The sequence below is a fragment of the Desmodus rotundus genome, chromosome 2 (assembly GCF_022682495.2).
Source record: "Desmodus rotundus isolate HL8 chromosome 2, HLdesRot8A.1, whole genome shotgun sequence".
In the NCBI taxonomy this organism is placed as follows: domain Eukaryota; kingdom Metazoa; phylum Chordata; class Mammalia; order Chiroptera; family Phyllostomidae; genus Desmodus; species Desmodus rotundus.
Window position 1 is genome coordinate 57,481,085 of NC_071388.1, and position 12,620 is coordinate 57,493,704.

Here is a 12,620-nt window from a genome sequence, read left to right on the forward strand (position 1 = left end):
AGCGGTCCAGCCTCCGCAGCCGGGCGCGGGGTGCCCGGGGGCCCGGCCTGCCCAGCAGCCGGTGGCCGGGATGGTGCAGTTATACAACTTGCACCCATTCGGGTCTCAGCAGGTGGTGCCCTGCAAGCTGGAGCCCGAGCGGTTCTGCGGCGGGGGCCCTGATGCGCTGTTCGTGGCGGCAGGCTGCAAGGTGGAGGCATTCACGGTGGCCGGCCAGGAGCTGTGCCAGCCAAGGTGCGCCTTCTCCACGCTGGGCCGGGTGCTGCACCTGGCCTACAGCGCGGCTGGTGAGTAACCACAGGCCCCTGCTTGGGGCTTCCTTCCTAGAGGACCGAGCGTCCTCGACCGCAGCTCTGGGAGGGAAAGGGTCTTCGGGTTCCGGAAACTAGCCGGATGGTCTCGCTTGATGGAGTTGATTACTCAAAATGCGCTGAGCTGCACGGTTGTCATAGCAACCACTGGTGAGCGCCTGCTTCTAAGGGGTGGGGATGCTGTAAACTGCTCGCGTCCTGTTCTAGCCAGAAAGGGTGGCTGGTTTCCCTCAACCCAGACACTTAAAAAAAATACAACAAACCAAACAAAAACGTTTTAGTTTAGAAAATTTCAAACACGTATATAGATAAGGAGAATAGTATCTTGAACCCCAGGTACTCCCAGCTTCAACAATTAGGCCGACTCCTTAACGTGGAACTCTGCTCTTAGAACACTCTCCACCTCCACCTCCGACGCTCGCCTTCTCCCCACTGTAGCAGCAGCCACTATTATTTTTCCACCAGAAAAGTGAAGTGTACCAAGAAGGCACTGTGTGGGTGTGTGCATCTAACATTTAATTATAGGCACTTGTTCAGATTTTAAAAGGAGTCACTTTAGGATTATTTCGAGTATAATCCCTCCTTTTTAAGAGTGGCGTAAAGGTGTAAATTGAAGTGTTTACAGCGGAACCACCCGAGGGTTCCCTGAGGCTGAAGCACTTAATGAAGAGAAGAGCATGAATCTGGAGGATTGACCATCTTCCTCTAGTCCCTTTGCTCTGTGTGGCTGTTTTGGTGTGAGTTCATAGAAACTTCTGGTTCTCAGTTTCTATTAAAAAAGAAAAATAAGTTGAATCACTAGATCAGTAATTTCCGGACATTGAGATTCTGTGGATTAGAAAACACTGTGGGGCTGCTATACATTGTAGCTTTATTTTGTCAAAGATATATTTTTTAAAAAATGAATAACCCTTCTATTTACTGTTACCATTATTTATAAAAAGAAAAACACTTAGTCCCAAATGTTGTATGTCTTTGTTTTATGACCAACTTACTACATTCATTGAAACCACAAAAGTTGGCGTTTGTGCTGCCTGTCCCGATCCGAACCAAAACTAGAGACTTAAAAGGATTGAATCCATCTCGATCTCCTCCTGGGAGCACAAAGGTTGAATTGCTTTCAGACTTCTTGGAGTCAGGGTAGATCCCCGCATTCATTTCAGTTCCTGGAAGGATAACTTTCTACATGCATTAATCATTAAGCCTATTAATTATTACTGAAGCTAAAAAATGTAAACTCTTGAGTTCCCCTGTCTTTATTACGTTTTTTTTCCGACTAGTGAAGACATCCCCAGGGGCCTGCACTGGTCCATGGACTAGTTTAAAAACCATTTATTAGACCTGTAAGTTCTCTTTAAGCAGAAGATTCTGATTTTGATATTTCTTAGGAAATTTTTAAAAGTCATTTCACATTATTGGTAGTTTTCCCCATCTCACCTCCCTTGTTGGCACAGGAATTCTCACCTTTAAGAGCTTTACCAAGTGGCAAACTCACCAGTTTCAACTTTAGTGTGAGTATGAGGAAGAGATGGAGACAGAAGTACACTGTTTACATTATTCGCCCCATTCTTCCAAACGGACGTTTATTCCAGAATTGAAAGTGGCAGGCGTTATGTAAACTTTAATCTTTCTTGTCTGTCAGTAGCGGTGATTCTGGGGATCCTTGGATAACACTGCTGGTGCATACGAATTAGCTGGGGGACTTTTAAAAAATATTGATGCCTCGACAACAGCCTAGAGAACCAGTGTCAGTTTCCTGGGGTGTGGCCTAGCATTGGGGAGAGTCTAATTTTTAGCAGGTATTGAGAACCACTGACCTAGAGCCATACTGGCTGCTGTAGGCAGGGAGCAGATTGGTGACCTCACTAATGAGGCCTTGAAAAAGAAAGATGTTTTTATAATCAAGTTGCGCTCTTAAAATACAGGAGTCATGTGGAATGCATTAGCATGGGTCATATAGCTTCAGGGTAACTCTCAGTCCTTGGCCTGAGCTTCAACCTGTGGGTACAGCTTCTGTTAGTCGACACGTAGTTAACTCCTAGCTGTGCACTATCTACATGTCTTCCATGTCTCAGCTTTTTCTTTTTGGTGTGCTTTCCTCCCACTTACAGTAACTTGCATGTGAGGATTTATGCTCTAGACATGTAGTGTCTTCCTCTGTAGCAAATCTCCCCCATGAAAAACAACAGATCACCCTGGCCTGGTAGCTCAGTTGGTTAGAACAACGTCCTGATGTGTCAAGTTTGTGTATTCGATCCCTGGTCAGGGCACATAAAAGAATCAACCATTGAATGGGTAAATAAGTGGAGCAACAGATCGTCATTTCTCTCTATTTTTGAAATAAATAAATAAATATATTTTTAAAAAAGAACAGATCTTATAACAGCCATTTATACAAGGTAGGGCAAAAGTAGGTTTACAGTTCATGTGGAAAATAATACAATAATAGTATTACAAGAATAAACTGTGTTTCAGTTCTGATAACTGTAAACCTACTCTTGCTACACCTGTATTTACTGTAAATACTTTGCAGCCCTCTTACCCAAGCAGTAAACATTTTTAGTTTTTATCTCTCATAGGGTGCTATTGTCCCTTCATGAAATTGGGGGCTTTGGGAAGAGAGTAGGTGGAAATTTTGAAGGACCAGTGTACCCTAACATCATCATCAGTAATAAAAACTTAATTTAGGCTTTGTGTGTGAAGGGAGGAAGAGGAGATATGAGAACTCATTGCTCTGGAGGGTAAAAGGCCTGGTGGCTAGGGTGTAGTGATGTATGGGAAGCTGGGCGCTTGTTTATAGGGTGTTTGGAAGTGGGGGGACAGGTAGGATGACCACATGGCTCTCATCACCTGTCCCTTAGCACAAGTGCATTAAACCAGCTCTAGTCTGTTACCTCCCTCCATGTCCTACCCTCCCTCAATTTAAGTCATAGAACACATTTTCATGCATCATATATTCTTTCTTCTGATGTCAATTTTGTCATTGGAGTGCAATGTTTTCCTAAATCTGGTATTGGTGTTAACCAGGTTTATGATGTTATAAAAAGGGAAAAGTTTACTTATTTTTGAAAATCAATGCCTCTCGGCTTAGAAGTAGATTTGAGAATGATTTTTTAATTTACAAGTAAAATAAAGCTCTGGGTGCATAATACTTTAAAAAATTTAGTTCCTTTCTCTTATAAAGGGCTATAATCTCCACAGAAACTTCTAGACTTATAACTCCCTTTTAACATTTTGACAGACAGCATTATTGAGGAATGAACATTGGCTTTTGAGCTAACCAAATTCAAGTTTAAGTTCCAGCTCTCCTTGTTGGCTGTGTTGCCTTAGGCAATACTTAGTTTGTCTGAGCTTCAGATTCCTGAGCTATAAAAGGAGGAGGTATCTAACGATCTGTCGCGGGGATTAACTGAGAGAACTCTGAGAGAACTCTTAACGCTCTGATCCCAGGGCGTATGAGGTAGACACACTCAGCAAGTTCCAGGTCATCATATGTAAAGCAAGTTATTAATTCGAAAACATATAAGACAGCAGGTGCACTATTTACAGTTAGCAGATTATATATATACAGTTGATACATAGACTGTTAATGAAATAGGCATGTATTTTTAGATGTATGAATAAAACACTTTTATTATAACAAAATACACTCTTAGTTTTTTAAAAACTTTTAAAAAGATTTCATTAATTTTTGGAGAGAGCAGAAGAGTAGCAGAAAGAGAGGGAGAGAAACATCAGTCGGTTGCCTCCGACATGCCCCCAACTGGGGACCTGGCCAGCAAGCCAGGCATGTGCCCTGAGAGGGAATCGAACCAGCGACCTTTCAGTTTGCCGGCCGGCACTCAACCTACTGAGCCACACCAGACAGGGCAAAAAATACTCTTAGTTTTAAAGTTCATTTACTAACTTGAATATAATACCAGGCAACAAAAGAAAAAATAGGCAAATTGGACTTTATGAAAAGTAAGAACTGTTGTGCATCAGAGGACACTATCAAAGAACTGAAAAAACAGTCCCTAGAATGGGAGGAAATATTTGCACGGCATGCATCTGATAAGACATTAATATCCAGAATATGTAATAACTGCTACAACTGAACAACAAAAAGCAAGCCAATTCAAAAATGGGCAAAGGACTTGATAGGCATTCCTCCACATGGTTAACAAGCACATGAAAACATGATCAACATCACTAATCATTACAGAAACGAAAGTCAAAACCACAGTGAGGTACCACTTCACAACCATTAGGATGGCTATTTAAAAAAGTAGAAAGTAACTGTTGGTGAGGATGTGGAGATTTTGGAACCCTTGTGCATTCCTGGTGGGAATGTAAAATGGTAGAGAGCCACTGTGGAAAATAGCATGGTGGTTCCTCAAAAAATTAAACATGATAATCATGTGATCCAGCAATTTCACTTTTGGGTATAGACACAAAATAATTGAAATCAGGGACTTTTGCAGATACTTGTACATCAATGTTCATAGAAGCAGTTTTCACAAGAGCTAAGAGATGGAAGCAAACCCAAATGTCCATCAGTGGGTAAAAAGACACAAAAATGTGGCATATGCATATCTTACCTTCATGTTTATTATAGCATTGTTTATAATAGCCAGGTCATGGAAACAACCTGTGTCCTTGGACAGATAAACAAAATGTGGCCTAGGTCTCCTTATGAGACCTGTGTTACAGCACAATAGGTAAGCCTCACAGGTATGACTGCCCCTTGGGCCCTCATCTGCAGATGGAATTAAACAGTGGGTAGACACCTACTTCTATTACTAAGACCTAATGAGGCCTGTGTGAACTTGAACTGCAACGTGTTCAAACCACTCAAATAAACAGGTTGTTGGTAATTCAATACTGTCAATACAACCTTAAGAATTTAGTTATATAAAGAGAATTTTCTTTTTTTAATAGTCAAAACTTGAGCCAACCTCATCACAACTTACAAATACTGTTTTTCAGATTTAGATCTGAAGTAACTCTGTACAGCCATTCTTGCATCAAGGCTACTTCTCATAAGGCTAATTAATATCCTGAAGCCCAACATTTGGAGCTTGACCTGGGGTACACTTCTGGAATCTTCAGATGACTGATTCTGAGTAAAATCAGGAGCCTCCCTCACACCGGGGCCCTCAGGACAGATATGCTGCAAGTCATTAGCCCTACAAATACCCTATGGAAAATATTACTAAGAGGAAGAGGTTTCGAAAGGCATTTTATGGCAGCAAGACATACAAAGACTTTTCTATTAAAAATAGATAAACCTATTTTTATGTTTTTATATAAGCAATCACCTCAGGCATCTTTTAACCTTAACTCTATCCAAACTGCTACTCTGGAGTAGAGTGAGCAAACGTACTGAACCTGCAGAAGATATTTAGGCACCCTACCAAGATCTCCAGTTAGAGAACAGGTAGGTGCAGCCCCCCTCTCTGTGGCCATTGGAACCGGCATCGGGAGAAGGCTTGCCTTTCTTGACCAATAGCTCATTTTGGAGGAGGAGGGAGCTTGGCCAGCCTCATGAGCCTGCAGAAAGGGTCTGCAGCTGCTTGCTTCTGCATGAGCATACAGGAAGTCAGTAAGCCAACAGCAGCCTTTCAATATTAGTTCATTGGAAAAGGGCTTCGTTACCTAATGCTAGCTGCATTTTGAAGAACCCAGACTTATCCTCCCCACCCACAAAGTTATAAAGATTAAAAATTTAACCAAAAAATTAATAAAATAAAATACGAAAGAGCATGTTTGTATAATATGGAAGACGTAGGAGACTGACTAAGCAAGTTAGGAAACTCAGAAGTCAAGAAGGAAAAGATATATATATGACTACGTAAAAGTTATATGGTAAAAGATGTCATAAGTAGATAGAAGAATCAAACAATAGACTCTCAACAATGATGTGCTGTTTGTGGCCAAGAAACGATTGTCACTTTTATCTAGAGAGCTGCTATTCCTTAATAAGAAAAATCAAACAACCCAATAAAAAAGTGGGTAACTTGCAGAAGACAAATTATACATGGCTGATAAACAAGGGAAAAGATGGCCAGCTTTACGAGAGGTCTGGAAAGTACAAATTATAATAACCATGAGAGTCCTCATTACGTCGAGTCAGTGCTAGTGAGGATGTGGAGAAAGAGGCATGTCAAACAGTGCTGTTGGCAATATGATTTTCTATTATGTAATGGTGATAACAATCTGGCAATATTTATTAAAATTTAAAGTGCACTTACCCGTTGGCCCAACATTCTTTCTTTTGGGAACCTACATCATCGAAACAAAACCCTAGTAAATAAATACATACGTATAGGCCTATTACTGCAGTATGAAGTAAAGTATAGTGGTAACAAAAACTGCGAATATTTGAATGTATATTAATAGGGGAATTGTTGAATAAGTTATGGCATGTGTATATGTAGGGTATTATGCAAAAATTGGAAAGAATGTTAGATTTCCACATAGGGACCTGGAGAGAAAGTTTTGTTGGTAATTTTTTAAAGTTGCAAGGTATTAAGTATGTTTAGTGTGATTCCATTTTGGATATTAAAAAAATGAGGCAAACACCACTCTGTGAGCTATGATGCAGAAAGGCACGTGCCAGGCTGTGTGTGTTAACATCGGCTTCTCACAACTGGGCTGCAGGGGGAAAAACATTACACTTTTTATTTTATGTCTCTTTACAGCTTCGATTTCTCACAACAAATAGGAATTACAAATTTACTTTGTAATTTAAAAAATGTAATAAAATCAACAATTAAGGGGAAATTAGCTTAGATTTACCTTTTATTTAATATGTACAACTTTATCTTATTTCTAGGAGTTGACATGAAGATATGACTTTTGTGGGTAGGGGTGGGGTTGTACTATCAGTTCTGCTAACTGCAGAGTCCTTTAGTTTATAGCTAATTTTACAGTAACATCATACTAACACTACCAAGCTCTTTATATCAGTAGAGTTTTGTTGGAGTTGTAGCTTCAGAGCTACAGTAAACACTTGGAGGTAATATAAGGAATAAAATGTAACTTTTCTTTGTAAACTACATGAATAATTGAGTATCATAAGACATTAAAATGGAGAGAGATTGTATTTCAAGAACCTAAGTGTCTAATGTCAGTTAAAAACATACCTTAGGTTCTATTACTTTGGGTTCTGTTCTAGTGAACCATTCATATTAGAATTCATTAATAGCTCCTTTTCATGATGCAAGGTGTAAGTGCTTGTTTCTAATTACAAATTCTAAGTATAATCTTATTTCCTCCTCAGGAGACTATTTGGTAGCAATTGAAGAGAAAAACAAAGCTACATTTCTACGTGCTTATGTGAACTGGAGAAGTAAAAGGACTGAAAACACTCGAGTGTGTATCCGAATGGTTGGACATAATGTGGAGCCACCCTTCCGAGAAACCTTCAGGGACCAGATGTCTATTGTTGAAATGCCGCTTTCCGAGGCCCCCTTGTGCATTTCCTGTTGTCCTGTGAGAGGAGACCTTCTTGTTGGCTGCACAAATAAGTTAGTCTTATTTAGTTTAAAGTATCAGGTGATTAATGAAGAATTCTCAGTATTGGATTTTGAACGTTCTTTAATTATACACATACATAATATCACTCCTGTTGAAATTTCTTTCTGTGTTGGATATGTGGCTGTCATGTCAGACTTAGAAGTCTTAATCCTAAAACTGGAGTCAAACCCTAGAAATGGAGAGAGTGTTCACTACCATCCACATAATACCAACAATCCAGTCAAACAGGCAGAAGGTAAGTGATGACTTTGCTTTCTTGTAAAACAATCTCTGAAGCACTTTCGTATGTATATTGCCAAGTTGCATTATATGTAGATGTAGTTATTCCAAAAACTTGGGATTTGGGTTTGTGATCTGGCTGCCTATGTCTTATTCTGTAGTCTGCAAATGCATTTCAGTAATATTTGTCAATAGAAATAATAGAACAACTGCGCAATGAGGAGTTTCTTGCCCCAGTCTTCATATTTATTTGTTGAATGACCTTGTGTTCATGATACCATCTTTGAATTTCAACTTCCTCATATAAAAAATGGGGCTGATAATGAACCCTCCTGTGCTTGATCAGTTGTTGTGAGGAATAAATGAGCAAGTACTAAGACTTCAAAACCACAGTGTCTTGCTAATACATGAGTTGTGTGTGTGTGTGTGTGTGTGTGTATAAATAAGTAAAATTACTCTACATCTATTTAATTGGTGGGGGATGTGAAATCTAATTTTCATTCAAGTAGTATCTGGAGTTATTAAACTCTTTTCTTAACTATTATTTTTTAAGGCATCAGTAATGAAACTTTGCAGCTTGAGTCAGATGATTTTGTTATCTGCCAAAAGCCCATGGAACTTCTTGGTGAAAAAAGTGAACAGTCTGGAGTATCTGTTACACTGGAGTCAACGGGATTAGATGATGAAAAACTGAAATATTTCCATGTTCAGTATCTGCTCTATAGGTATTAGAAAGCTTTCCATTCACCAGCATTTAATATATTTTTACCTGCTTCAAGTACATGGAAATTAGATCTCTCTCTCTCTGTCTTTTTAAATGCACAGACGTTTTGCTCCTGACATTTCGTCCTATGCCTTGTCTGATGACATTAAGTTGCATTCACTTCAGCTATTGCCTATTTACCAAACAGGTAAGTACAGCGGTGATACAGTACAGTGAGGTGAAAAGGCTCCAGCTGGGAGGCTAGACTGCCATGGGTAATAGGCTAGGCTCTTCTACTGAGTCTCCCTGTAGCTTTGAACAAGTTCCTTAGCAAATCCCTGTGAGCAGTAGAAAGGGAAGTTGTGTCTGCCAGGAGAAGCCATGAAGAGGATGTGACAGACAAAAGCCATTTCTCTTTTTGAAAAATGATCACTTGACCCAAAAAGGGAAATTAGAGCCCTGTTATAGCTGAGGTTTATGTGGGTTCTAGCTGGGCATTTGGCAAACTTCTTAAAATGGCCTTGTGAGCAAGGTGGGAAATGGTAGGCTGACGGGAAATTTATTTAGAGCAGTGTTTTTCAGCCTTGCTGCATATTGAATTTACTTCAATGCTTTTAAAAATAGTGATGCCCAGGCTCTACATGCTAGAGATTCTGACTTGATTGGTCAGTTATGGAGCCCAGGCATCAGTATTTGAAAAGCTCCCCTGGAATCTAATGGGCAGCCAAAATTAAGAATCAGCATTGGGTACTGTACTTAGTCCTGGCCTGTTTAACATCTTAAATGTTACCTAGAGAAAGATACAAATATTATTTTGATTAAATGCCTTTATAACCTTCATTTTTGTTTTTGCAAACATTTGTTGAATACTTACTCTGTTGGGTATGATGCTGAATACTAGGGAACCAAAAGCAAAAGTAGGCCAAGTACTTGCACTCATGGAACTTACAGTCTCATGGGGAAGATAGGTGATTAGTAACTGAATAATCACAAAAAGGAGGATATAGTTGCACGCTGAGCCTATAACAAAAGATCCTGACCTGGTGGTCAGGTAAGGCTCCTTGAGAAAGAGGATCTGAAGAGTGAAATGGCGCTGGTTCGGGGATGGGTTTGGGGCAGAAGCAGCAGCAAAGGTGTGTGGCGGAGGGTGAATCTTGTTTGAGAAACTGAGAGAAGAAAGCCCAGGAGGGTTGAGCAAGGGAGAAAATGGGGGTTGTGAGAAAATGTTGGGGACCAGACAGGGGCCGTAGTCATGTTAGACAATCAACTCTTTATCCAGTAGCTTGCCGTAGCACTTGGGATAAAAATCCCAAATTATTTCCAAGCCCTACATGATTCCAATTCTGAGCTTATCTTGTTCCACTCACCCTGCTTGGTGTTCTTGATCCCTATGGCCTTTCTCCCTTCCTTAGATATGCCAAGTGCACTCTTTAAAACAAGTTTTTTATTTATTGATTTGAGAGAGAGAGAGAAAGGGAGAGAGAGAAACACGGATTTGTTGTTCCTCTTAATTACGCATTCGTTTGTTGATTCTTATATGTGCCCTGACTGGGGATCGAACCTATAACCTTGGTATATTGGTTATGGTCTTGATCTAACTAATTGAGCTACCTGGCTGTGGTCAAGTGCATTCTTGTATAAGATCTGTTACTCTTCAAGTGCTGAGAATGTATTTCCCTCAGATCTTGTGTGACTGGTGTCTTTGAGTCAGTCGACAACTCACAGCTTAGATACTACCTCACCACAGAGGATTCTGTGACATTTCAATTTAAAATATTCCCTCTCCGCATACTACACAGTTTGTTTATTCTCCATTCCAGTCCCCATTATTAGAATGAATGCAGTTACCTTGTCTTGTGCACTGTTGTAGCCCCAGAACCAAGAAGAGTGGCACTTAGTAGGTATCCAATGATTGTGTCCTTAATAGGCAAATGGAACGGTAGTGCATGTTTGAGCTGGGCCCTAGGGGATGAGTAGAGCTTTCAGAAGATGGAGATTTTAGTGAGATTATTACCTAAGGGGAACCAACATGTGCAAGGTATAAAAGCATGATATGGTTGGAGATTAGCGAGCACTTCTGATCGGAGCACAGATGTGTGTAGGAAAGAAGAGGAAGGGAAAACTGTACAGGTTGCCCTGGGCCAATTATGGAGAGTGGAGAATTGGACTCTCTTCTGTTATTAATGGGCGTCCATGAAGAGCATCAATCAGAGCTATACATTTTTTAAAAACTTCTGATTATTAAGAATTTCAAGCACATAGGTATAGAGAAAATAGTACAATGAACCACATCCTGTGTCCCCATCACACAGCTTCATGACCACTCTCTGCCCCATGCCAGATTATTCTGATGCAAATTCCAGAGTTTATACCATGGATCGTTTTGTTTAAACGAACTCAAAACACCACTCGTGTTTTTTTAAAAATTCATCGATATCATCATATATCTAGTCAGTGTTCAGATTTCCCTGATTATCTAAAAATTTTTTCTGCCCTGACTGGTGTAGTTCAGTTGGTTGGGCATCATCCTGCAAAGTGAAAGGTTGGTTCATTTCCTGGTCAGGGCACGTGCTTGGGTTGTTGGTTGGGTCCCTGGTTGGGGCACATGGAGGAGGCAGCTGACTGATGTTTCTTTCTTAACATAGATATTTCTCTTCCTGTCTTTCTCCCTCCCTTCTCCTCTCTCTAAAAATAAATAAATAAAACCTTTAAAAAAAATTTTTTTAATTCATTTGTTTAGATCAGTTCCAAGTAAGGTTCATACATTGCGATTTGTTGCTGTGTCTTTAAAGTCTCTTTTAATACTCAGGCTCTCCTTCCCTCTTTCTTTTCTCTTTGCAATTTATTTAGCAAGAAATTGGACTAACAGCTGTAGAATTTCCCACAATCTGACTTTTGATAATTTACTCCCCACAGTGTCCTTTAACATATTCCCATATCCTCTGTATCTCCCTGTGGTTTGGCAGTTCTGTCTACAGCTACACTTTTCAGGTTCGCAGCCATTAGTCACATGCTGCTTTTGAGCACTTGACATGTGACTAGTCTACATTGAAATACACCGTAAGTATAAAATTCACAGAAATCTTGAAGACTTAGTACCAAAATATATATATGTAAAATATCTCAATTTTTTGTTGATTGCTTGTTGAATTTGTAATATTTTGGTTATGTTGGTTAATGCAATGTATTACAGTTTTGCCTGTTTTTAGTTCTGTAAATGTGATTACTAGAAAACTTTAAATTACATATGTGACTGACATTACATTCTGTTGATGGTGCTAGTCTAGACTTAGTCTCGATCAGGTTGTTATTATTAGGTAACACAAGTAGTATTAAGTTCTGTTGAAAGGTATATAGTATCAGGTTGACTTTTTTTTGTAATGTTAATAGCCATTAATGATTATTACCTAGAGCTGTTCATTTATTAGGGATTATAACATGGTGACATTCTAATTATATCGCTCTCTTTTAATTTCTTACTGGCATTCTTCTGTAAAGAGCAACTGCTCCTAGGCAACTCTTTGGTTATCTATTGGTAGACTTTTTTTGCCTAGAAAAGTCAAGATATTGCTTCCCTTTATTTACTAGTTTTGTGGGTTTTTTTTTTCTTTTTCATACAGGTTCTCCTTCTTCTGAGAGAATAAGTTTGTCTCAGGAAAAAGAGTTGCTGAGTCTCTTTTGTTTTTTCTCATTACCTCATGTGGGCTATCTCTACCTGGTGGTCAAGTCGGTTGAATTAATGTCAGTTTACCAGTATCCTGAGAAGTCTCAGCAGGCAGTGCTCACACCCCAGTTTTTGCATGTCATCACAAGGTATGTTACAGTGTCACTTGCTGGACTTTGAGTCACTCACTTTTCTGTAAATT

At 39.6% G+C, this 12,620-nt stretch overlaps 1 protein-coding gene across 5 annotated transcripts in view; it reads left to right on the forward strand.

The window, feature by feature from the left end:
• Positions 1-12,620, forward strand: part of HPS3 (HPS3 biogenesis of lysosomal organelles complex 2 subunit 1) — a 41,508-nt gene continuing 28,888 nt past the window's right edge. For all 5 annotated transcript variants that reach the window (XR_006654933.3, XR_006654935.3, XR_006654934.3 and 2 more), the window contains exons 1-5: positions 1-287; positions 7,576-8,067; positions 8,605-8,776; positions 8,877-8,962; positions 12,375-12,567. Coding sequence is in view for 2 of the 5 variants with exons in the window: in XM_024556303.4 (XP_024412071.3) it covers positions 71-287; positions 7,576-8,067; positions 8,605-8,776; positions 8,877-8,962; positions 12,375-12,567 (1,160 nt within the window). In the remaining 3 variants the exon portion in view is untranslated. The remainder of the gene's footprint in view (positions 288-7,575; positions 8,068-8,604; positions 8,777-8,876; positions 8,963-12,374; positions 12,568-12,620) is intronic.